The sequence below is a fragment of the Bos grunniens genome, chromosome 4 (assembly GCF_055505025.1).
Source record: "Bos grunniens cultivar Pamir isolate PY7600 chromosome 4, Bosgru_T2T1.0, whole genome shotgun sequence".
Lineage (NCBI taxonomy): Eukaryota > Metazoa > Chordata > Mammalia > Artiodactyla > Bovidae > Bos > Bos grunniens.
In genome coordinates, this window is record NC_141168.1 from 60,115,308 (window position 1) to 60,142,844 (window position 27,537).

At 40.2% G+C, this 27,537-nt stretch overlaps 1 protein-coding gene across 5 annotated transcripts in view; it reads right to left on the reverse strand.

The window, feature by feature from the left end:
- ELMO1 (engulfment and cell motility 1) overlaps positions 1–27,537 on the reverse strand; it is a 585,897-nt gene that overhangs the window by 372,191 nt on the left and 186,169 nt on the right. For all 5 annotated transcript variants that reach the window (XM_086398481.1, XM_086398483.1, XM_086398480.1 and 2 more), the window contains 3 exons: positions 26,754–26,804; positions 17,814–17,983; positions 6,131–6,166 (listed from right to left, as the gene is read on the reverse strand). In XM_086398481.1, the coding sequence (XP_086254607.1) occupies positions 6,131–6,166; positions 17,814–17,983; positions 26,754–26,804 (257 nt within the window). The remainder of the gene's footprint in view (positions 1–6,130; positions 6,167–17,813; positions 17,984–26,753; positions 26,805–27,537) is intronic.

Below are 27,537 nucleotides of genomic sequence, written 5' to 3' on the forward strand. Positions count from 1 at the left end.
CAGTATCAGTCCTCATTAACTGCTTTAAAAGCAAAAGATAAATTGTACTTATGCGCTCTAATTATCTGAAGGCAACAGAACTCTGTTCCTCCCTCAATGGACTCATAATCCAAATGGCCTCAGCGACATCTTGGGATACTCCCTCTTCCTCAAATGCCCCAGAACTCTGCCTACAGACTCCTCAGACAGGCTCCCAGGACCTGGGGCAAAAGATGCAGAAAAAGAGAAACAGTATTGTTTGGTTTCCAAATCTCCAAGCTGCTTTGGGGAACTAGTGTTTCAATCTCCATGGTTGGAATTGGAGCACTGTTTCTGAGACTGCCCCTAGGGCTTTCTGTGCTTGGCAATCACCAGTTAGTGTCAATGGTTGAGAAGTGAGAGAAGTTTCTTTACATCACACACCAACGTGTCCAGAGCAAGGATCACTCTCTTGGTCCAAAAAAGTTTTATATAAATGTTATATCATGCGTGCTCAGTCACTCAGGAGTGTCCTACTCTTTGTGACCTTGCCAGGCTCCTCTGTCTGTGGGATTATCCAGGTAAGAATACTGGAGCGGGTTGCTATTTCCTTAATGTATACTTATATAATTATTATCTAATAACACTTTCTATACTTGTGAAAGTGAAAGTGTTAGTCACTCAGTCGTCTTTGACTCTTTGCGACCCCATGGAGTATAGCCTGCTAGGCTTCTCTGTCCATGGAATTCTCCAGGCAAGAATATTAGAGTGGGATGCTGTCCCTTTTCGAGGGGATCGAACCCATGTCTCTTGTATCTCCTGCCCTGGCAGGAGGATTCTTTACAATCTGAGTCACATATATAATTATAAGCGGGCTCTCCCAGTGGCTCAGCTGTAAAAAATCCACTTATAATGCAGGAGACACAGAAGATGTGGATTCGATCCCTGAGTCAGGATGATCTCCTGGAGGAGGAATTGGCAACCCACTCCAGTATTCTTGCCTTGAAAATTCCATGGACAGAGGAGCCTGGTGGGTTAGTGTCCATAGGGTTGCAAACAGTTGGACACGACGAAACGACTGAGCACACACACATGTAATTATAAACTCTACAGATTAATGTTATTAGACATACATATGCTATATATTCATATGTATGTATATGTATAATATATAAAATATGTTATTAGATATATTTTATATATTATACACATTATATATGATACAATATCTTGTATATATAATGTATATCTTATATACTGTGTACATATATAACATACTTTATCTATTATATGATATATACATATATATTATTATATAGAATATGTATATAATATATTGTATTATATATACTATATATATGACATATATAATTCATTATAACTGGTTGCTGGATGGCATACTACCTTTCCATGGGAGACATTTTTCAAAATTCAACTTTAAATCCTCAGTTGCAAGGAAAGGATGGCAGTGCTAAAATGTTATTACCTTCCAAATCAAGGGACTCACTCACCTCATCTCAATTGAGGCAGCTACAAAAGCTCTTATTGAACCCTGACACAGATGTTTATTTCCACTGCTAGAGGAGTGATTCAGGTTCCAAAGAGGACAGGCAAGAGCCAAGATCCTGTCTCTGAAATCAGTGCTGGGTGCAGAAGATCAAGGCTAAAAGGATTATAGATATAAAGCAACCACATGGCACATGCGGGGAGCATTTTTATTTGTTTAGTTTATTTGTTTTTTTATAAAGTGCTAAGCTAAAGATTTTGCAGTACTGGCTGCGACAGATTAAGCTGACTACAAACTTTACATGCTGGTCGAGAGCCATGTCACAGCCAACACACCATGTGTGCTGGAATGATTCAAATAAATGTTTCTCATCAATTCAGTAGAGACCATCTTCTTTCCAAGAAAATTCAGCCAATCTCAAAGCATTTAAATTTTATGCTGTTAGTTTTATCAAATAGTGCTTCCAAATGTTTTCATTGGGTGCCATGCCCAAGAGAGAAGCAGAGAAAAGATGAAAATTAAGACCACTTTTAAAGTTATTAATAAATCATACTGAATATATCTGTAATTGCCAAAGTTAATGATATAACTTTGTTCTACCTTGCCTGTTGAGTTTTTCCAAGTATTTTATTTGTGTGGTAAAACTTATAGACACAGAAATGTATGGATTTCTAAACTGCCCCAGTGGACATTCCCTTTAGAATCATAGCACGATATATCAACAGACATCCTTTCAGCTCCTTTGTTGAAAATTTAGCTGTGGATCAATGTTAGACTCTTTATTCTATTCTATGGATCTGTCTATCCTTTTATATCAATATCACAGTATGTTAATTACTGACTTTGTAGGAAGTCTTTAAGTCAGTTAATGAAATCTTCCAACTTTATTGATTTTTATGGGTTTTTCAAGATTGTTTTGGCTCTTCTAGGTCCAATGCATTTCCTTTAAGTTTTTAGGAAAACTCGTAATTTCTTTTTTAGAAACTGTATTGCACTAAACCTAATTTGGGGAGAATTGCTATCTTAACAATACTGTGTCTTCCAATCCATAAAATGCTGTATTCTCTACTTATTTAGGTCTTCATTAATTTCTTCCAGCAATATTTTTTATTTTTCAGACAACAGGTATTAATGTCTCATTAGTTCCTAAGAATTTTATCATTTCTGACGTCTGTAAATGGAAATTATAAAATTTCACATTTCAGTTGTTGGCTATTAAAGTATAAAAATATATCCCTTTTACATACTGATGTTATACTCTGAAACTTTGATAAATTCAGTTATGAGATCAAGCCATTTCTTTGTAAATGCCTTAGGATTTTCTGTGGATAGTTGATTTTACTTCTTTTTTTCCAACATGAGTATCTTTAAAGACTTATTTATTTGGGGTTGTGCCCCGTCTTCGTGGCTGTGCAGCTTTCTCTAGTTGCGGCAAGTGGGGCTACTCTCTAGTTGGGGTGTGCAGGCTTCTCATTGCGGTGGCTTCTCTTGCTGCAGAGTGCAGGCTCTGAGGCCCGCAGCTCTCAGCAGTTTAAGCTCCTGAGCTCTAGAGCATAGGCCCAACAGCTGTGGCACGCAGGATTCGTTGCTCCTTGGCATGTGGGATCTTCCCAGATCAGGGGTGGAACCCGTGTCTCCTGCATTGGCAGGCAGATTCTTTACCATTACCATTAAGCCACCAGGGAAGCCCTTATTTCTTCCTTTCTGACCACGGTCTTTTATTTCTATGTTGACTTATTGCTAAGGCTAACAGCTATAGTACAATGTTGACCAGAAGTGCAAAAAGTGAATATATTTGCCTTATTCCCAATCTTTAGTGGGAGGAGTGGGGATTCATCTTCCAACATTAAGTATAATGCTTTTTTTTTTCTTAGATAGTCTTTATCAGGTTGAGGAAGTTCCCTCTATTCCCAGATTGCTGAGAATACTTATGAATGAGTGTTGGATACTATGAAATGCTTTTTCTGTATCTGTTATCTATTTTCTGTATCTATAAAGGTGGTTTTCCTGTTTAAGTTTTCTCCTTTATTTTTCTAAATCATGGTCACTGATTTTCAGATGTTAAACTTCTTCTGAGATAAATCTTGGTTGCCACAAATCTTCTTTATACCTTGCTTGATTATATTTGTTTATATGTTTCTGGGGAGTTTTGCACTTTTGTTCATTAGGTGGCCTATAATTTTTATTTCCTAAATTAGCTTTGTCAGGTTTTGTTATCAGAGTGATACTAGCTTCACAGGCCTCATAAAATGATTGGGAACTTTTCCCCACCATCTCTCTTTTCTGAAACCGTATGTGTAGATTCAGTATTTCGTCTGCATCTGCACAATAAAACTCACCAGTGCAACCAATTTTCATTGTGTAACCCTCTAACAGTCTGTATTTATACTGAGCTTCCTATTGGGTTAGCTGGGACTGTCAGATCTACATCTGCTTCCTCTTTTCTTCTTCCTTTCACAGGCATCAGCTCTACCTCACTATCTGAAAGGTATTCATATCCAACCTCACTTTGTGCCACAAAGTACCACCAATTCTCCAATAAACCTCTTACTCTCCTTACTCCATCTCAGCATCAGCTGCTCAGGGACTAAACTGACACATCAAAACTGACCACGAGCAAACAAAAAATCTGAATACCCCTTGGGGTTCACATACACACGTGTATATTCACACTTCAGTGATCAGTGATATACTTGGGCAGAATTCATATATATTTATGAGGGTTTCATATCCTCTGAGCCTCCTTTCTTTCATGGATTTTCCTTAGTTATCTAGTTGTTCTGCCAGCCCCAAATTATGTCGCATGGACAGAGGAGGCATGTACCACCAGTAACATTAAGATTGAGGGTTTTCATCACTCCATAATACCTGGATGGGGCTTCCCAGGTGGTACTAGTGGTAAAGAAACTGCCTGTCAACTCAGGAAATGTAAGGCATGCGGGTTCAATCTCTGGTTCAGGAAGATGCCCTGGAGGAGGGCATGGGAACCCACTCCAGTATTCTTGCCTGGAGAATCACCATGGACAGAAGAGCCTAGCAGGCTACAGTCCATAGCAGGCACAGAGTCGGACACGACTGAAGTGACTGAGCACACACGCAGAACGCATGCTACCTGGATGAGAAGGGATCCTCAGGCAAAAAGCTGTAAACACACAAATCTCATCTAGAGCCAATTTGTTCTCTCAAAGACTGACTTACTTCTTTCCTGTCTGTTTCAGTTGCAATCTAGTTCCTTAAATGCTTGTTTTTAGATGTTTTTGTTTGCAATATTTTGTCTAGAGGTCATAACTGTTATCTATGGTCCTTAGTCTGATTAGGCTACTTCGCCATTACCAGAACCAGGATCCTGAGCATTGATTTTGTCTACCATAAATAAAAATCATGATTCACACTTGTAATGCCCCTATAATCCAAAAGATTAACACTGCTGACAGATAAATTTTGAGAAGTTATTTGGGCTGGAGTCCAAAATTTTACATTAACAAATTGTATTAGGTTATTACAGAAGAAATAACCAGTTTGAATCCCAATACCACTTCACTTTAACTTCCGCATCAGGGAAATAATGCTAATTTTACTCATCTTGTGTTGTGGATAAAAGTGTGAATTAGAAGTAACAAGTGTAAACATTTAAACATTGAGACAGTGCCCAGGACAGAGTAAATTCTCAACAAAAGATGGATTTTATTGTCATTACCATTAAGTGTTTCTACTGTATTAAAATATATATCAAAATCAGATTTAAGAAGCTTTATCCTAAAAATTCAATGTTTCTACCTATTAGAATTTAATAACTGAAGAGTTCCTGCAACTAATACTTTTTCTAGTGGGAGGGGCAGGGGAACATGAAAGCTTGGAGACCACTATTACACTGTTCAGGATTTTCTCTGGAGGCTTAAAAATAAGGTGCACATTTTCAGATGCTGTTCAATCTTCCTTCTCAAGCTGAAACTGTATGCTTAACAACTGGGCCAAATGGAAATTCATTCAGCCTATTACAGAGAGTTTATAAGATCCTATTTGGACTCCTCTTGTTTAGTGAATAATAAAGGCATTGAGGAGGGAATACTCTAAGAAAGAACTTTTGAGATCTCCAGACACAATTATCATGCAATTCAAATACATGGGTGACTGAACATTTTCTCAGACTGAAAGTAAATAATTTTCCTTCCATACTTCAATCTTCAATATTTTTATGTGGATCTTTTTCTTACCACGTCATTGAAGAAAATCAAAGATTTTTGACTTTGAACATTACATAGGCCACAAAAAAGAAAGGTTTTGTTTTTTTTTTTTTGCCCCGCCTCTTTCCCTTTGTGTTGGTCATCTTGGCGAATCACTGGAAGATGGCGGTTCCGGCCGAAAAGGAAAGGTTTTGTTTAAAGTAATACATAAAATTATGCCTAGCCTTGCTCCAAGAGAAGGGGAGCAATCCTGATGTGATCATTCTGTGGTTACAAACATAAAAACACTCTACCACAAAGCAAAAAGAAAAGGGAAATAATTTTTTTAAGAACCTGTTTATAAGAACATAAAAAAGAAAGAAAAAAAATCACTCAAAATATCTAGACACATAGTTACACAATCATTCAGAGGACAGAGTTTAAATATTCAGAGAAGAAGGAAGTGTTACATCATCTATATCAACAGATCAGAAATTCTTACCAAGGCTTCATGATCTTCTGCAATTTCTGGTATCGTCTGTAAAATTCAAAAGCAACCATGTAAGGCTCATGCATGACAGCGATGGATTTTACACAAATTACATATCATGAATAAAGCCCAGAATGAGCTATATGACAGGTTTAACAGCCATTAAGGGCATTTCATTCATTTCAAAACATTTCTCCAAGTAATAAATTTGTGTTTATTAATGACACAAAACAATCAAAAATAGGGATTAAACTACTATAACCAACCTAATGCATTTACTTTTGAATAAAGGCAACAAAGGGGGCTTCCCAGGTGGCTCAGTGGTAAAGAATCCACCTGCAATGCAGGAGCCACTAGAGACGATGGGGGTTTGATCCCAGGGTCAGGAAGATCCCCTGAAGGAGGAAATGGCAACCCACTCCAGTATCGGCTATAGCCTATGGGATCACAAAGTTTCAGACACAACTTAGTGACTGAGCACGCACACAAAGGCAACAGAAACACTCCCTTTGGCTCAGAACGAGTATATATTCAACTAAGGAGGACATCACTAGAAATAAGGGGGAGCATGTTTTCAATGAAAAAGTAGAGCCCCAAAGCCTTAAACCAGTTGTTCTTTAAGTACATGCTCAATAGGAGAGAAATAGTTGATTATCTTTCTTTGGTAAAATGCTCACTAATTCTACTTCCTCTTTTCTCAGAGGGAAAAAAAAAATGCTTCTTCTGAAGGAAAACATCATGAGACAGTGCAGTAGTCCTGGATGACAGCTGGACCTCAAGGATCGTAGCCTGCAAAAACAGCACACAATCGACAACACTTGTCTGCAAAAAAGGACACTTATGCTTCTTAAAAAACTAAAGATTAGGTCAAAAAAATTAGGTAATAAGTGATTCTATCCTTATCAAGCCACTTCCCATTCCTCAAGCCTGCCAAATCTCTGGCATTAAGTGTGTTCTTCCCTCAGTTGGGGGAATACCCTTCTCCTCCTTGTCAGACTAGCTAAACCCTACCCCACATTCATTCCAGGCTCCTCTGTGAAGCCTCCCTGACCTCTGATTTCCCTTCCTTGACTGGACTGAGTGTGGCACCCATGTTGGCAGCGCTGAGAATACACCGGGCATTTGAGTTAGGACATCTCACAGCCCTTCCAGCACCATGAAGGCAAAGGCTGGCTCTGTAACTCAACTACTAACTATACCATCAGGCACCTGCAGAGTAGGTATTCAATTCAGAAGAAGTTAAATTTCACATTTCAACCACATCAATGTAAATGTAACCACTTCGGAAACCCAAATGACCACGAGGTGATCAGATCTAGTATTTGATAAAACTGGGGAGTTAAAAATGTATGTAATCTTCCTCTTCCTCCCCTCTTCCTCCTCTTTTACTTAGCTTTATCAATAAGTAATAGATATAATTAATTAAATAATATATTATATATGTATTCAGTGTATATATATACACTGAATAAATGCTCTACCTAAAAGTTGAGGATTTTGTTCTAGTTGAAGGACCTGGACTTAAGCCCATAGTACAGCCTCTCAAGACTGCTTCTGAGGGACTGCTCCAAGGCCTTAAGGGAAGAATCAGTATACAATGGAATTTTTGCAACAAAAACCAGTAGTCAGAACATCAAGATTACTGTTAAAGACAAATCGGACTTCTTAAGCTAGTGGATTTAGTGCTTTTCTAAGTACTAGAAGATGTAAGAGTCTGGGCTCCTTGAAATCATTCCTTTGATATGCACCTTAACTATCTAGTGAAGGAAATGGCAACCCGTTCCTGTATTCTTGCTTGGGAAATCCCATGGACAGAGGAGCCTGGTGGGCTACACAGTCCATGGGGCTGCAAAGAGTTGGACATGACTGGGCGACTCTCACTTCACTTAGCTATCTAGGGCCATTATCCTGCTTTTTTCCATCAGGAATCCGCACAGGGAGGGGGTGCAGCTGCAGTGGTTTATGGTTTGATGGCTCTAATGTCCTTTTTTAGCTGAGATGGCTGGAGGACATTTTTCATCCAGATCTGTATTAGCTTCCTTTTCTTCTCCTTCAAATTGCCATGGGCAGAGTAAAAGAAGTAGGCGGCCATGGAGAGGCAAGCCTGAGCAGAGTTTGGGCCCTTTTGCAAGAGCCAAACACTACCCTCCACTAAAAGGAACTGGGGCTCCTTGGAGAAATGACTCTGGCCAGGATTGGGGCAAGAAAAGACCAAGAAAATCTCAGAACATTTCATTGAGCCAAAAAGTACAGAAATGCTCAAAGAATAATGGGAAACAAGGTAGAACACAGAAGACAGCTTGAAGAAGTTTCCAAAGCAATACCGGGGACACTGAGCATCAAGGTAAATAATAACGGTGATGAGTTCTAGCCCAGGGAATAAAATAAGAACAAATGGGCCTACACTGCTTTAAAGGTAGTGTGCTGGTACTGTTGAAGAACTAAATCTCTAGGGAAAAATATATAAATCTGATTTGTACCACTTTCCATTTCCCATGGGTAACTACTCAGGATTCTCTCTTAATTATTTACAAAAGGGGTAAAAAGCATTACTGGGAGATACTTGGAAGGCACTATCTTAAAAAGTGGTCAAAGTGAACAGCAATAATAAGACAGAGATATCATGTGCCATTAATAGGATGCAAAGCATTTGTGATATTCTAGCCAAAGACATACGTTTTCTAAAACAAGAAAACATTGGATAAACCTATAGAAAAAGAGAATTTATGTTTCAAAGGGAAATTGGTGTCCACAGTTTTGTCTAGTGGTGAATTAACTGACTTCTTCCCTGCAGGTGAAAAACTAGTTTTGCCTCTATTTGCAGTTCATTTCAACATTCTTCTGTTTCATGGAAATTTGTGTCCTTTGACTCTTCCTTTGAACCGGTGAAAACACCTGCCCAGTTCCCTTATATCAAATGAATAACATACATTCTTGTAACATATGTTCAATTTTATATCTGTATGAAAGCCATGCTTTTACCTTTCCCTGATAATTACCTTTTAATTAGCTACTTATTAATAAACCTCAATTGGAGAATATTCTATAGATGGCTGACCTATGATCTTGAAAGTGTCAAAGCCATGAGAGAAAAGGCAAGATTAAGGAATAGCTCCAGACTATAAGAGATTATACTAGGGAACCAGTGATTGAAACTTACATGAGTTGTCTGGCAACAGGAGGTCCCAATGAGGAAGAAAGTGCTGCCACCAAAAACTAACCAGGAGAATTCAGGAGGGGCGGGCCCAAAGGACGGTGGAGAAGCCAACCCATATGTCCTACCAACCTCCCGAAATCCTTGCTGGAATCCATCTTGGCTGAGAGATTGCATGTACAACCAGGAAGTATGCTGAGTCAGACCAAATATGGGCACAAGCAAGATGATTGCCCAGAGACAACCCAGAAACTATGCATGACCATAAAACCTGAGATTGTGATCCACAAGGCAGAGCAGTTATTCTGGGTTCCTGTACCACCTTGCTGCTCTCTGTCCAGGCACCCCTTACTAATAAAGTTTTTTTTCTTGTATTTTGTCAGTTCTGTGTCTCCTAGAACAATTCATTTTTGAATGTTCAACAAGCACCTACTGTTCAGACCTGGAAAAGGTCCCCCTTCCTGCAACAATTAGGAGAAGGCAGGACAACTGGGTGCAAAGGGCTCTCTGGGATTAGATCTTTGTAAAGGACACAATCAGGACAACGGGTGAAACTTGAGCGTGCAACTTTTCCATTAAGTTTGGAACTGTTAAATTACTTGAACAAGCCACCCTTTAGAGCAGGCAGCTCGAATACTCTGGCTTCCTATATAATCAATCCAAAACCCGAAACCTACAAATGCCTCCAGGTTAGGAAATGGAAACCTAAGGACAAGCAACCAGACTTGACTAACAGTCTAACAAGGCCCTTGCTTGTTTCCACTTCTTCTCTGTAAGAGACTCTTCCCTCCCCAGCTCCTGTGGACAGAGTGTTTCTAACCACTTCCAGTTTGGCACTGACCAATTCTAACTGATTTCTGTTCAAATACACTCTAAAAATGTTTGCTATGGGTCAGTTAATCTTTTAACACAACTGCTTCAAAATTAATGCTTGTCAGAGGTGTATGTGTGTGAAATATATAAAGCAATCAATGCAATTTTTCAAAATAACCTTCTGGCCTCAGGCCTGTGCATCCTTAGGTATATATAAGCGTGTGTGTGTGTGTGGGGGGGGGGGGTGTTCTAACCCCTGTAGCAGATTCTGGCTTTAGAAAGTTCTTGACCAGAGTACAGAGAGAGAAATTCAGTGTTTCTCACTTCTCTACTTCCTCACCTTGGCTTCAGAGAAACATAAGCAGAAGAGGAATTTTTTGTTGTGATATCTGTTTTCTTATCTGAAGTTCTCTCTCTCTCTTTCTCTCCTTCTCCTTCTCTCTCTTTCTCTGTCTCCATATATATCCACTTCAAAGGAAACATAATCAGGGGAACAAATGATTCTCCAAAGACAATGCTTCACAGTGATCAGAAGCCCCTTACCTTAGCCCAAGCTGTGGCATCCTTTCCCCCAGCAGAAGACAACCTCTCCTTTAAACAGGCTGTATGACCCCTTCTTATTTCTATTATGAGAGTGATGGACAAAGACACAGAGACAAAGCAAAAAGGGATGGCGAGGCGGAGTTTCAGCATAAAGAATTTTCTGCCACACAACCCCCAACAAAGCCCAAGAAGATCGGCCCCTTTGGCGTTTGTGATGCAAATTCCTGGCAGGGCCCCAGAAGGGCTGCTCCTGTTGAAACTCCCTGAGCTCTGTGTTCTGCAGCGCCAAGAAGGTAGACTGAGGGAGCTGGAAGACTCAGCCAGCTTCTCAGCTGGGGCCCACGGACCACACAGAACTGCTTCTTTCTGGTTCGGCCTGGGGAGCCGCTGGCTCCTCCTCATGGCCTCTGTCCGAGGTGAAGTACAGGACACGCATGGTGTGACCTGTGCTTGGCGGCTGGCAGAGATTCCCTGATCAATCTGGCCTGGCCTGGACCTTCCACAACAACCATGGTTTATAAGAAACACTGAATTCTCAGAAGCAAGAGCCTGAATTAGAGCCAATAATCTGTGTCCGTGAAGCTTAGCAAAGTCACTTTCAAGAAAGAAATTTATCTTTTGTGTGAAGACAAAAAAGGTCACACATAGTCCCAAACTGTCATATGCATGACTGTGTCCTCTCCCTCCCCACCCAACAACACACACATTCTGTGTCTAACCCATTGTCAGGAATATCTGGCATTCAAAGAATACATACTTAGCTGAGTGAATAAAACCTAGAAACCCATTCTCAAGTGTGAGTGCCAGGCAACATCAAGGCCAAGACATCCTTTTGCATGCTTAATTTAGATCATAACTGAATTTCCACACCTGCCACACAATCACAACTCTGACTCCAGCCAGCAGAAAGTGACCTGAATCATCAAAGTTTAGTACGAAACTGTGTATTAACAATGACAATTTATATGAACAACACACATAGCTATACACACACCTGAACAGCCTCATCTGTGTCATCTATATGACAGAATGGGGAGGAGACTGGCAATTTATACAACAAATGTGGTTTGTTTTTAAGACAATTATTTAAGGGCTTTGCTGTGCTGTGTGCTTAGTCACTCAGTCGTATCTGACTCTGACCCCATGGACTGTTGCCCGCCAGGCTCCTCTGTCCATGGGATTCTCCAGGGAAGAATACTGGAGTGGGTTGCCATGCTCTCCTCCAGAGGATCTTCCCGACCCAGGGTTTGAACCCAGATTTCCTACACTGCAGGTGAATTCTTTACCATCTGAGCCACCAGGAAGTCCACTTAAGGGAAAGAGTCCCATAGTTATTTTAGAGATATACATATAAAGTAACTACGGGACTCTTTCCACTGTTGCTAGCATAGCCAAATTTTGGAGAAATCAACTAAGCAAATAAAAAGTCTTGTAAATTCCCCAGATTAGTGAAAACTCCTCAAATACCTCACTGCTATTTTTTTTTTTTTTTTTTTTGCTATTTTTCTTAGGAAAGCCAGAATCCCTAAGGAAACACCAGCCCAGTATTGCCCAGGGTGTTAGGAATGGACATACTCCTACAAGAAGGGTAAAGTACAAATTAGGACACGTCAGCAAGCTATGGGGCTGTTCTTATTTTAAAACAGTTTGAATATGTGCTGAATTAGTAATTTTATTTCAATAAAAAAATTATTCACAAAGATTCTGCTGAATGAAAAACTGATGAGAGAATGTTCACAATCATAATAAAACCTCAAAACAGTAAATATCCAACAATAGGGGAAAGGTTAATTCCACTCTGCATATCCTTCAAATTATCATATTACAGTGCTTACCAACTGTACTTCAACAGAGCTTTAAAAATGAACTAATAGGCAGACAACAACCTAGAGGGGAGAGATGGGGAGATGGGAAGAACGCTCAAGACAGAGGGGATATATGTATATACATATAGCCGATTCACTTTGTTGTACTGCGGAAACTAACATAACATTGTAAAGCAATTATACTCCAATAAAAAATAGGCAGATAACAAAAATTACGAAGGGAATAATATTTAACGACATAGCACTATTGTTAAGTACAAAAAGATTACAGAGACCATTAATATTATAATTCTACTTTTGTAAGACCTGTGTCTGTGTGTGTAAGCTTGTGTGTGTGTGTGTGTGTGTGTGTGTGTGTGTAAGCCTGTGTGTGTGTGTATCTATAAGAATGTACAAAAACAATATAAACCCAGATGTTAACAATATTTGCCTGTAGTAAGGCAGAAGACAAATGATTCTTATTTGTTTCTTTCTGCTTACTTACATTTATTTTTAAATAATAAATAAATGAGTTTTTGGTAAATATATGGATTTAACTTTTTTCACTCTTAACTTTTCTGCCCAGGGTGGTGCTACTGCTTACTCATACTCCAAGGGCGTAATTTGCCTGTCATGTTGCCAAGTGGGAAACTAGAAGGATCCTGCCCTTTCATTCTTGGAAATGTTCCTCTGTTCTTCTGATTGTTGAACAGCAAAAGGGCACAGAGTAAACCATCCAATTGTGTATGTGCACAGCAGCATAGACAAAGAACACGGTGTTTAATTAAAACCCTAAGAAAAGCAGTGTTATTCACTACAATGGATTTAAAGTTGCAGGTACAATTTTTTTTTCTTTCAAATAAAACAAAATATATCATTTCCGAGAATCTTTTAATATCTATCCTTAAAAAAAAACACAGAAAACAAAAATAATTGCCCATTCCTTAATGGATACCATTTTCTGACTCAGGCTGGAGAAGCAAGTTTCCCCAAAATATATATATGCTTCCACATCTATCTCTCAAGCTGAAACTAGGAATGGAATTTCAAAATGATACAAGAATGGAAAAATGAAATTCAAGTTTTAGACACTGTGTTCTGCCAAAGTGTCACTGCCTCTCGCTCCTCTGTTGTTCATTTTTTCCCTGTAGTCTCTCCTGGTACCAGCTGGAAAGAGACGTTAAAAAGCTCAGCCTTGGGTAATGGCAAGCAGGCAAGCAATCTTTGAATCTCATTATAGCTCAAAGTAAGAAGAAAAATTCCAGCTACATTTCTTCAGTGTTTCCTAAAAATTTCCACAGGTCCTGTTCAGGAAACTGCTGCCTTTCCCACCTGGAAGTCTGCCCAGGAGTCATAAGTAAATGCCTTCCAAATTGCAGGATCTATTTAATTTGTGCAGCTTCTATTCCAAAGGTTTCCTGTTAATTAATTAAAATCTTGTTTAAGTTTAATTGAGAAGCTGAGTTTCCCTATGACAAAAAGGTCCTTCTCTTTTCCTTTTCATCTGAGCAAAAGATCTGAAAATAACTGTTCATCAAATGAGCAGCTTCCTAGCATGAGTGGCAAGACCTTGCAGAAGGAAGGCAGGAAGGTTGTACAGCTCCGGTGCCCTCTTTACTCCATCCCTATGAGTAGTGTGACTTTGAACTTATACGCAAAATGGTGATAAGGGCACACACCAAGGTCATTCAGAGAGATATCATCCCTTCCCAGTAACACAGTGTGACGGGAAAGTATCAGAGACAATGCAAACCAGAACACACTCAAGATCTGGTCTTGAGTTCTGTTCATCTGTCTGCAGTCAAGGTGGATGTAACAAACTGGGATGGCTTACAGATTACAAATAATTAAAATATGAATGAGTATGATACATTTTGGAAAAAAAAAGAATTCAATTACTGTGGTTCACATACAGTAAATTCAGTATTGACGTGTGAAACCTAGTGATATAATTCAGATCTGCTGTCCCCAATGTTCATTCTGTAGGCCACTCCATGAGTCAAGATAAATTACAGAAAAGGCAACAGCACAGATGAAAACCACTAAGGTTGACAAGGCCATTCATCCGTTTTCACTCTTTCTCCTCTCCAGCACAAGTGGTAGTGTCTCCTTGATGGGTGTCATGGGCTGAACTGTATCCCCTGAAATTCATATATTGAATTCCTGTCCCCGATACATCAGAATGGGGCAGTATTTGGAGATAAAGCCTCTAAAGAGGTGATTAAGTTAAAATGAGGCCTTTAGGGTCCTAATCCAGTCTGACTGGTGTCCTTGTAAGAGGAGGCAAACTGGACAAAGAGACACCTAGGCTGCTTTTGATTAGAGGAAACTTTGTAAGGACATAGGAAGAAGGTGTGCATGCTAAGGCACTTCAGTCATGGCCAGCTCTTTGCGACCCTATGGACCGTAGCCCTCTGGGCTGCTCTGTCCATAGGATACTCTAGGCAACAATACTAGGGTGGGTTGCTGTGCATTTCTCTGGGGGATCTTCCCCGGACCTGGGGATCAACCCATGTCTCTTAAGTCTCCTGCATTGGTAGGTGGGTTCTTTACCACTAGCGCCACCTGGGAAGCCCTATAGGAAGAAGGTGACCATTAGCAAATCAAAGAGAGAGCTGCAGAAGAAACCATGCCTGCCAACACCTTGAGCTTGGACTTTCAGCCCCCAGTACTGTGAGAACAGAAATTTCTGTTATTTAAGCCATCTGCTCTGTGGTATTTTGTTACAGAAGCTCTAGCAAACGCATATAATGAGAAACTAAAAAATTAAAGCTCCTAGCATGCATTCTCCAGAGAATTGTCAAGTATATAACTGCCAACCTCCAGAGGTTCTGGAGCTCAGTTCCAGTCCTCTATTTAGGGTACATATCCCATGCACTCTGGTTTTCAGTGTATGGACCACTGTAACTGTAATTATGATTGTAGTTCTGATAAACCTGGAAGTATTAACACAATGTCATTCTGAATATGCCAGAGTTTAAGCCCCTGGACACTTAGGTATCTGTGGCAGAACCAACTAATATTATCAGGTTCCACTGAAACTGGTTCTAGTACATTGTTTTTGATATGCCAATGGCTGAGATTCAGATAAATCAATAAATGTGGGAACACATTTATGTTTTTGTTTAACATGTTACAAATGTAATGGAGGCAGAAGCTCCCAGGGCTCACTATCCCACCAGAAGTGGTAATGGGTGTGAAGAAGGGCCTACCATGTATGGCAAGCTCATGAAGTCATCCACAGTCACCAGTGAATGTGTTTGTAATCACAACTCACAATCCACTGTCCACTAGTTACAAGAAGTGAAGAATCTGATACACTCCTCACCGGATTCTAGCCTGGAGCTTCCAACAGGCAGAATCCTCTTTCTCCTTTTCCTTGGGTGAGCCTCATGGATGGCTAAACTTATTCAACTTCCCTTCAAGTTGCTGCTTCAAGCACCAACTCCAATTTACAGTAACCACTTTGGATTTTGATGACACCCAGAATTTGAGATTCCCTGTCCTACTCCAAGTCCATGTTTGCCAAAAATTTAATAAGCCGAGTTTTAGTCATCATTTACAAAATAGATAAGGAGATAGTTGGATGCATCACTGACTCAATGGACATGAATCTGAGCAAGCTCTGGAAGACTTGAAGGATAGGGAAGGATAGGGAAGCCTGGCATGCTGCAGTCCATGAGGTCACAAAGAGTCGGACACGACTGAGCAGCTGAACAACAACAACAAAACAGATAATACTGTCTACAACTGACCCTTTCCAGATCACCCAATCCTGATTCCCAGTCCTCTTGGATTAGACTTTCCCCCCTTCCATTATTCACTCCTGGATGTTTTCTCTACTTGTCTGTGAAGTAAGACACCCCCAGCTCCAAACTCTGGGGAACATTCTAATATAGGAGATATTTCTATTGTTATAAAACATGCTCTTTGAAATAGAAAAAAAGAATCCTTTATTAGCCAGTAGCAGAGGCTAAATAAAGCCAAGTGTAGGAGGAGACAGGAAGGAAGGAAGGAAGGAAGGAAGGCAGTGGGCTGAGACAGGTTTCTACTATGTACAGTCATCAGGTCATTCTTTAAATCACCACATACTGAAGAGACATTTAAATGACCCAGGTTTAAACTGCAGTTCTCGGTGATATTTATTCTTTCCTAATAAATACCTACCCCAGCTCTGCACATTATTCATTTGGCATATTACTATGTAGTTGGCTGGCTCAGCATCCCCACAAGGTCTAACTGGCATACTCTAATAGTCTTTACCAGTAGCACCTGACCATATAGAAATGAGCAGTTTCCTGTGGACCCTAAGCTGTCATTCTGTGGTCAAGGGAATGATCTGTCCACACATATAAAAGCTAGGTCCATCTAGCTCCTTAGACTTCACAATCACACCACAGAATCAAACCTTTCCCTAAGAAGATGAACTCCTCAAACAGAAATGCCCATTCCTTCCTTGCTCAGGATAGAACTCCAACTCCTTAAAGCCCATTCACTGACACCCTCCTGTAAGCTTCCATGAGATGTAACTGGTCCAACCTCTAGATTCCCAGCCCTCAGGAGGAATTGCACCTCAACTGAATTCTGCCTCTAAAAAGTTTTGGATGGCAAGATTCACATCTTGTAAAATTTTCCCGACTTCTAATTTTTTGTACACAGTGGGTACCTAATAAATGCTTATTGTGCATACATGCTAAGTCGCTTCAGCTATGTCTGACTCTTTGCTACCCTATGGACTGTAGCCCACCAGGCTCCTCTGTACGGGGGATTCTCTAGGCAAGAATACTGAAGTGGGTTGCCATGCCCTCCTCCAGGGGATCTTCCCGACCCAAGGATCAAACCCATGTCTCTTTATATCTCCTGCATTGGCACGTGGGTTCTTTACTGCTAGCACTACCTGGGAAGCTGAATGTTTATTGTACTTAATGGTAAATAACTAAATACATGTATTTGATCAGTCAAATGTTAATGTAAAAAAACAATTACTTTAGGGATGCTATTTAGACCTGATTTAAGACTCTGAAATCTAAGGAGGTATTCTAACTTTCTTTAAAAATGGAGTGAGGGGAGGAGAATTCTTTTTGCAGATAAGCAAAGGATGTGAGGGATTTATATTTTAAAGAACTATAATTTGTGTTGGAAAGGCCCTTAGAGATAATGACCTAATATTTCTCCTTCTAAATCTGAAATTTCAGACTGTGTTAGACACTGACTAGTTGGTGGGTGGAGAACATAGTGATCCTTAACAAAACCACACCCCACACACTATCTTAAACGCCATTTTTTTTCCTGAGCCTAGACAATTTCTGGTATTTAAAACTAGAAATTCTAAGAACAAGGAAAGTATACCCAGAATGAAGTCTAGATAAAAGGTGCTTACTCGGTGCCACTTTCCACCATCTGTGTCAAGAGAGAGATGCCGTCCAGATTTATAAACTCCTGGGCAAATGTGACGTCCCGGGAGAGGCTGGCCAAGTCCTTTAGGGCCTCCAGCTTGGCGTCCATACTCGATGACTGGATTCGCTCATGGAGCTGCTGGGCGTTTTGAGCCTCACCGGAGAGAAAAACAAAGCAAAGAGTGTTCACAGAGGAAACCACCGCAGATCAAAAAATAAAATAAAATCACCATCTCATTGAGAAAGGAAGAAACAAAGGCCAAATGCACAAGTTCAGTTAAGTATTACAAACCAAGGGAGGTTTCCAACCATAATGACTTCACCTTCAGGCAATGCTTGTCAATTTCACAACGAAAATCAGTTGCCTTTCTTTGACAGGACCCATATTCCCATCTCAAGGAGAAGCAAGAGCCCAAGAACAGTAAAACCCCGGAAATGGAGCGGGTATGGCAGTGTGGAGGGGAAAAGGGGGAGAATGTTTACTTTTTAAGTAAAATTATTATCTACAAATGACAAAAAGCTATTTGCTTAATTAAGCAATTGCACAAATTTATACAGCATGTTCAGCCATTCAGTCAATACTCTGAGTAATAACTGCCTACACAAAATGTTCAAAAGCATCATTAGACACCCAAATAATCTTTCGGGGTTACTGAAAATCTTCCAGCACAACACAACGGAGCTTGTAAATTCCACTTTTCAACAACATGTGTTTCATGCGCATTAGTTATTTACAGCATGATTTTAAAACAAAGTAATTAAACAAGCAAACACAAATACAAAAAAAATTTTAAACCAAATTAGCAGCTTTGCCTAGAATTAGAGTTCTCATTTTTAAGGCATTGGCACCTGGCTTCTACATCCAAGACAGAAATATACTGGAGGATCTGAATGTCTAGATAATAACGTGTCTTCACATTATGTGGTTTTCAGGGACAAGCAGCCTAAGAAAGCGACACTGATGCAGGGGTCTAATCGACAAAAACTCAGCCACATTGGGGAGGGGCCTCACGGAGGTATGTTGGGCAGCACGAACGGTTGGTGCAAAGGAAAAACAGAAGGAACAGGCCTAGGATGTCTGCAGGGATAGAAAGAGGACCAGTGTGCCTGCGGTTGGAGGACAAAGAGGGGCGTGTAAGGAGGTGAGGACAGGCAAACAGACTGGGCCAGGTGGCCTAAGAAGTTCATAAGCAGAAGCAGCAGAGCTGGAGGAATCCTGGGTGGTGATGATCTTCCCTGACTGATAGGATGAATTTAAACATCTAGACAAATGTGTGGTACCTTTGGAGCTCTTAAAATAGCTTTCATATTCAAACACTAGAAGCAATGAATATATAAATGCACACATATTTGCATAAACATGACCCAAGGAAACAAATCAAGATGTAGCCCACTGTTATTTATGAATTGTAATGTTCTGCATAATTTTTTGTTGCAAGCTTCACTTTTCAAATTTTCCATGAGTCTGTAATATCTTTATATTTAGGGGAAATTTTACATTATTAAAAAATAAAATAGCCTTAGTTTTGATTTTCCAAGCAGTTAGAACAACTGAAAAAGACTCTAATAGCCGTGTGGGTGATTGTATCAGAGAGTAAGTATTATTTTCCAGCATTGTCCTAGGAGAGAAAACAAGTTTCATCTTGAGTCACTCAAATAGCATGGTATGGCTGCCTAATGTCCAGGGATGAGAAAGTTCTGGGCCCAAGCTCAGAGGCAAACAGCCTCTGAGGGATCACAGTGGACACAGAATAGGTATATGCAGTAGATGCGTGCCAAGTATTTACCATCTTTGTTCTTTACGGTCCTAATTAAAGCTTTTCCCAAGGAATTTCCCGAATGGTTCTGGGTCCATGATACCAACTAAGAAGTAATCAAAAAAGTCTATAGGCTCAGATATTTTCAAATGTGCACTCAATATTGCCCAGCAATCCAACCAAGTTTCCCTGGAATGTCTGCTGCATGCGTACTAAGTCATCAGTCATGTCTGACTCTTTGTGACCCTACGGACTACAGCCCGCCAGGCTCCTCTGTCCACAGGATTCTCCACGCAAGAATACTGGAGTGAGTTGCCATGCCCTCCTCCAAAAGATCTTGCCAACCCAGGGGATTGAAGGTGTGTCTCTCAGTCTCCTGCAATGGCAGGTGGGTTCTTTACCACTAGCGCCACCTGGGAAGCTCTCTCTAAAATGACTCTTTCACACCTTTTCTTATTTCCTTAAGGCTCCCTCATTTCCTGTTTCCCTCACACTGGTGATCTTGCCTTACATTTTATTGAGGAAATCAAAGTAATCAGCCAGGAATTTCTGCATCTTCGTATTTCAAAAAGCACAGAGTTCCTTCAGCTTCCTGTTTGCAAGGACACGGCCCCGGGCCTCTATGCTCCTGCTCTGCTTCTTTCTGAATCTATGTACCTGACCCCTGTTTCCTGTCCAAGGTCAATCGTTCCCTTATCCCCAGCCCTAGAGCTGTCACCCTCTCACCTTCTCAGGCATTCTGCCCCTACTGTGTCCCCCTTTCTTTTGTACATCAGTCTCTCTCTGTGCAGTAGATCAGGTCCAGCTACAAACATCTGTAACAGGCCCTGTTTTAAAAACAAATGAAAAGGTGTGTACATTTGTCACACCTTTGCACATTGAGTCAATTCACTTCCAGCCAGGCCCTCGTTTCACTGCTTCCATTCTCCATAACAGTTCTGGAATTAAGAGTGGGTCTAAAATTGCCACTCACCTCACCTCACATTCTCCTCCTCACCTCCATCCATGAGCTTCCATACTCACCCCTATCTACCCATACAACGTCTCCATGATGCCCTGTCTACCTCGCTCATCTGGTCCTCCTTACCTTCTCAGCAGGCCTCAGCATACCTAAGTGTGCCTAACAGACTCCTAACTGCCTGGTTGACGTGTCCTCATGGACACAGGACAGGCATCTGCAATTCTTCATTTCCCGCTTCCTAAACTTTCTATTCCAGTAAGCAGCACTGCTGTTGATTGTGCCCAAACACCAGGGACATCCCTGCAGTCTCCCTCAAGGAGAACCACAGCCCCAGGATCAGGAAGTGCTGGGGCTTGCCCTCCAACACTCCTTCAGACCCTCCATGTCCAGAACACACAGGCAGCCTGCGCCATCATCTCCAACTGGCACTGCCATCCCGTCTCCTAACCCGGCCCCTTGACACTGGCAATCTGTTCCGGGGCAGCACCCAGAGTGATCCTGTCCCCCCTCTGCCTAAAAGCTTCCACTGGCTTCCCTCTGTGTTAAGCTCATAGGGCAACAGCAAGAAACAGAACTTAAGACATCCTGCCATCTGTTTTAGGTTTCTCAGCTCAGGAGAAAGAAATTGGCTCAAAAAATCATTAACAGTCTTACAGTTAAGAATCTCTGACAACCTGAATCCACAGAGTGACTGGGGTAACACTGTTTTCTTTTCGCCACAGTAACTGGCCCCCCAAATCAGCGCAGCAGGCTCTTTAACCCAGATGCTTCTAATATCAGTTCCCCAAGTGCAAGAGAGCAGAAGGCAGGGTTGCGCTTAAAGCTGACGAAGCAACAGCAGATACTTGATAAGCAATTTTATTTAATTTGTCCACATGGGCCAAAATGAGGGATAAGAGGCAAGAAGAGTTCAGGTCATATATAAAAGGGCTCCTAAAAATCTGATAGTTTGGAATACTGGAATGGTTTTAGCATGGAATGTCATGATTCATCTCTCGTATACTGTAGTGACATTATGAAATTTGTTTGCAGGTTTATTTAATTAAAAATAACATCAGCCAGGACTTCCCTGGTGCTCCAGTGGCTGATTCCGTGCTACCACCACAAGAGGAACAGGTTCGATGCCTGATCAGGGAAGATCCCATATGCTACGGTTCAGTTCAGTTCAGTTCAGTTCAGTCACTCAGTCGTGTCCGACTCTTTGTGACCCCATGAATTGCAGCACACCAGGCCTCCCTGTCCATCACCAACTCCCGGAGTTCACTCAAACTCATGTCCATCGAGTTGGTGATGCCATCCAGCCATCTGTCGTCCCCTTCTCCTCCTGTTCCCAATCCCTTCCAGCATCAGAGTCTTTTCCAATGAGTCAACCCTTCGCATGAGGTAGCCAAAGTACTGGAGTTTCAGCTTTAGCATCAGTCCTTCCAAAGAAATCCCAGGGCTGATCTCCTTCACAATGGACTGGTTGGATCTCCTTGCAGTCCAAGGGACTCTCAAGAGTCTTCTCCAACACCACAGTTCAAAAGCATCAATTCTTCAGCGCTCAGCCTTCTTCACAGTCCAACTCTCACATCCATACATGACCACTGGAAAAACCATAGACTTGACTAGACGGACCTTTGTTGGCAAAGTAATGTCTCTGTTTTTCAATATGCTATCTAGGTTGGTCATAACTTTCCTTCCAAGGAGTAAGCGTCTTTTAAATTCATGGCTGCAGTCACCATCTGCAGTGATTTTGGAGCCCCCCAAAATTAAGTCTGACACTGTTTCCACTGTTTCCCCATCTATTTCCCATGAAGTGATAGGACCAGATGCCATGATCTTCGTTTTCTGAATGTTGAGTTTTAAGCCAACTTTTTCACTCTTCTCTTTGACCTTCATCAAGAGGCTTTTTAGTTCCTCTTCACTTTCTGCCATAAGGGTGGTGTCATCTGCATATCTGAGGTGATTGATATTTCTCCTGGCAATCTTGATTCCAGCTTCTGCTTCTTCTAGCCCAGCATTTCTTATGACGTACTCTGCATATAAGTTAAATAAGCAGAGTGACAATATACAGTCTTGACATACTCCTTTTTCTATTTGGAACCAGTCTGTTGTTCCATGTCCAGTTCTAACTGTTGCTTCCTGACCTGCATACAGGTTTCTCAAGACGCAGGTCAGGTGGTCTGGTATTCCCATCTCTTGAAGAATTTTCCACAGTTTATTGTGATCCACACAGTCAAAGGCTTTGGCATAGTCAATAAAGCAGAAATAGATGTTTTTCTGGAACTCTCTTGCTTTTTCCATGATCCAGCAGATGTTGGCAATTTGACCTCTGGTTCCTCTGCCTTTACTAAAACCAGCTTGAACATCTGGAAGTTCATGGTTCATGTATTACTGAAGCCTGGCTTGGAGAATTTTGAGCATTACTTTACTAGTGTGTGAGATGAGTGTAATTTTGCGGTAGTTTGAGCATTCTTTGGCATTGCCTTTCTTTGGGATTGGAATGAAAACTGACCTTTTCCAGTCCTGTGGCCACTGCTGAGTTTTCCAAATTAGCTGGCATATTGAGTGCAGCAGGGTGCAGCCAAAATAAAATAAAATAACAGCAGCACATGGTACAGAAATATGTATTATCAGAAGTTATAAAGTGAAAAATAGAGTTAGCATAATGCTAAAAGTTTCTTGTGATATTCCTTGAGAACCATTTCTATTCTTTTATTGACATATACCTATTTTCCCTGTGCATCAGGGGGATGACTCTACACATCGTGTTCTGCAACCTGCTTTGGCACTTAATAAAATTCTGAGGTGCTTCTGAGGCAGCACATGCCACATTCTTTTTCACATCTACACAGTATTCTGTCACACAGTTATCACCTAATGCATTTAACTAGTCCCAACTGATAGCTAATAGGTTCCAATAGGTTTTGATTATGGAAAGCAATGATGCATACAGCCCTGTATGGATGTGTATGGGGTGTGTGTGTGTGTTTGTGTGTCTGTGTGTGTATCCTACAGTGCTTTTGTGAGACTATCTACTGAATAAATTCCCAGGAGTCAAATTGTCAGAACAAAGACACATGCATTTTAAGCTTGGGTGAATACAGCTAAATTGCCCTCCAAAAAGGCTGTACCAATTTATACTCTTGACCCCACAGCATCTTTGCCTCGTGCCTTGATTATCAAGAAATGTACATTTTCATCTCTTTTTTGAGAGGAAGATTGAGTTTCTTCTTTCACAGCTATAGGTATATAGCCATATATAGGTCTATGTAGATCCTGCTTGGCAAGATAAGATAGATAAATATATAGATTTATAGAAAGAGAGAAAGAGATCATTTTTGTTTATAGATTTTGGACCATATATTTTGGGGGCAGTTTATTTATTCACAAGGGATCCTGCAATTTGAGGAATTAACCCTCCATTTTTTACTTACATTGCCAATAGTTTTTCTTAATTTGCTATTTTTTATTTTGTTTCTGGAATTTTTCGCAAATATGAAAGTTCTGTGGTGTTTTTATTTTTGGTAATCAAATTTATTAATCTTTTTCTTTGTAATTTCTGAGTTTTGTGTCCTATTTAGAACTTAGAATGGCTTTCCATACTCCAAAACTACAAATATATTTACTATAAAAACTTTCCAAAACAAAAATTTCAGGAATGTGAAAACAATGGTCTGGAAACCTAGGCTTCCTCTATTAATAACAGGAACAGTAGTCAAAATTTATGTAAAACATGCTTCATGCAACATGTGACCTCAGGTTAGATTTCCATAGCTATTATTAATATTATCATGACAGATACAAGGAAATACTACTTAGCAGCATAATCTGAAGGTCTTCAAACCTTTAAATGCTCAAAAACTCACACATATTCACACACATTTCCAGGGTGGGTTCATGGCTATATTTTCATACCACTGGGGAGATAGATAAGGATATGACATCTAAAAAAGATATATATTTAAGATGGTCAGTAGAGAGATTGTCTGAAGATATGCAACATAGAGGAAGACCATATGCCAAGTGTTGGGCTATTAAAAGAATAACTATGCAGTTTTTTTTAAATCTTTTATTATTAATGCCCTATTTTGTTAGGAATAATCCAGAAAGAATAGTTTTATAACAGAGTAAGACTGAAAATAAATCCTTCAAAATGCCATTGATAGAGTGGACATGAGCTGCACATTACCTAAAACAAGAGTGTGTGCATGCATGTGTCTATGAGTGTGGGCGAGTGTGATACTGTGGCTACAGAGAGAGTTCAGCTGAGGTAGATACAAAAACTTGTAAAAGTTAGCACAACACCATTTGCTGGTTTCTTTATGGTACTCTAACACCTCCTTGCAAATTCAATAGAGACAGTTTTCAAAAATATATTTTTATTGTGTATATAAGAAGTGAAAGAGTTAGCATATGCTGACCCATATTTTTTCAGTCAAACACAAAATCTTTAAAAAGAAAATCTACCAGCAACAAACAAAGTTTAAAGATCCAATATGTCTTGCTTATAGAGTAATTCCCAATGCTAGACTCCATGGCTACAGTCAAACCATAAAGTGCTTACTTAAAGTGCAGGAGCTTGGACCCTTGACATCTTAGAAAGATGTCATTATTCAGCTTCTCTTTGAAGGCCCAGACATCAGCATTTTTAAAGTTCTACCAATGATTCAACTTTGGGGACCACTATTCTCTGGCAAATGTAAACTAGTCTCTTGCAGGGGGACTCTATTGTATGGTGTTGTTTTTGTGCACTGGTTTTTGCACGTCTCCCTTCACTGTGTTGGGTACACGAAGGGCACAAGCTCCAGTGTCCCCAGTGAGGCCAAGTCACACCACAGTGTCAGCATATTGGCTTTCTGGATGCTGAGAAACTTCACCCTGACAAACACTAACCTTCTTGCAAGCAGTAGCTTGGCACTGCAGAAATTTTGTTCATGAAGCCAAGGCGTAGATTAAAAAAAAAAAAAATGGTGTCTTTCTAATTCTGAGATGAAACAAAAGGTATACTCTTTCTTCCCATCAACCAGATGAATAATTTCAACAGGATACATAGGAACTACAAAACCCAAATGAAACCATGGTCTCTAAAAGTCAAATTAAGGTGAATTCATGCTAACTGAAGTAAGGTCAGTGCTAAGGCAGACAAAAATGTCTTGGCTCAACATGGAGTCACTGAAAAAGGAGTGTGAATGGTAATTTCCCTTAAGTGGGAAAGAAGGTACCAAAAGCCAGTTTAGCCAACTCCAGCAGCGTATTCTATTGAGCCCATCACTGTGTTTACGCTCAAGATGTTACTGGGTAAAATGTTTAGGTGTTTGTAAGCCTCTCTAATGTAATTTTCAACAAGAAGAATTTGTGGTGGTTACAGTACCCACAATTTAATTTTAGCCAGATGCTTTTCCCAATTTTTAAATTTATTTTTAGCCTAGCACATGGCTTCAGTGGAAACTGAAAATGAGAGCTAGACACAGTTTTCATCACATATGCAGAGTGAAAATAGTAACACTTGGTGTATTTTGTGCAGATTATTTTTTAGGAAAGTGATAAAATGCACTGTGAAAAAAACATAGTTTAAATATGCTAATGTTACTACCCAAAGTCTCCATAAGCAAGTAAGAAAGATCAAGTTAAGCAATACAGTTGGCTACAGTAATCTAAATATATTGTAGCATTTTGTTTAGCAGTTTTTATTTGGAAAACTTGAAAGGGTTTTTTTCTAGAATCAGCTGTCAGTGAAACAACAGAAGTGGCAAATATTTCTTAAACTATATTTGATGGATCGTCACAATAACTGACCAAACCTTAGGAAATACTTAAACGTTTTCACTCTTCCGTACACAGACACACGCCTTTTGACTTTCAAGGGAAGTTTAACAGGCTGTCTCTACTTGTGTTCCCTTTGTTTGTTCAGATAGTCTCAGGTGGATCTGTGGGTAGGTAGGTAAAACCGATTCGCAGGGTAGAGTTATCCTATCTATGTTATGAGAATTGTTGATATGACCAGGGAATTCAAACTTTAAAGTGAATTTACTTGCACATAACCTGGAACAAAAACTTCCTTTTCTGTGCCAGGAAATCAAAGGGGGGCATTCCTGCTACTCCAGAATAGGGGAACACTCCAAAAATCTTTTGTTTCACATGAGTCACCTTGAAAATTTAATATCCCATAATCACGTATAACAAACTGCAAATCACAGAACCACAAACAAGCATCAACTTACCGGAGATGTGGTTAATCGAAGGATAGTGCCATTTTTTATTTCATTTCTATTCTGGAAAAGAAAAAAAAAAAACTGTAAATCTTCAAGTGGAAGCTTGGGAAAGAAGAACACAAAGGCACATATCACCTAGCAGAGAGTCTATATATAAATAATATGCATTCATATGATTCGGTCTATTCTCACTTGAATAATTTTTAATTCTTTCTACAAAGGACTTTAATCTGGGTCCCAAGGCAATGGCACCCCACTCCAGTACTCCTGCCTGGAGAATCCCACGGATGGAGGAGCCCGGTAGGCTGCAGTCCATGGGGTCACTAAGAGTCGGACACGACTGAGTGACTTCACTTTCACTTTTCACTTTCATGCATTGGAGAAGGAAATGGAAACCCACTCCAGTGTTCTTGCCTGGAGAATCCCAGGGACGGGGGAGCCTGGTGGGCTGCCGTCTATGGGGTTGCACAGAGTTGGACATGACTGAAGCAACTTAGCAGCAGCAGCAGCAGATGCATTAACTTTATTTCCCCCTTCAATTCTTTTTTTTTAATTTAATTTTTATTTTATTTTAGAGTATAGCTGACTTATCGTGTTGTGATAGTTTCACATGTATAGCAAAGTAATTCAGTTATACATGTGCATATATTCTTTTTCTGATTCTTTTCCTATATATGTTATTACAGAATATTGTATAGAGCTCCTTGTGCTATATAGTAGGTCCTTGCTGATTACCCATTTTTATATGTAGTAATGTATACATGTTAATCCTAAACTCCTAATTTATCCCCCC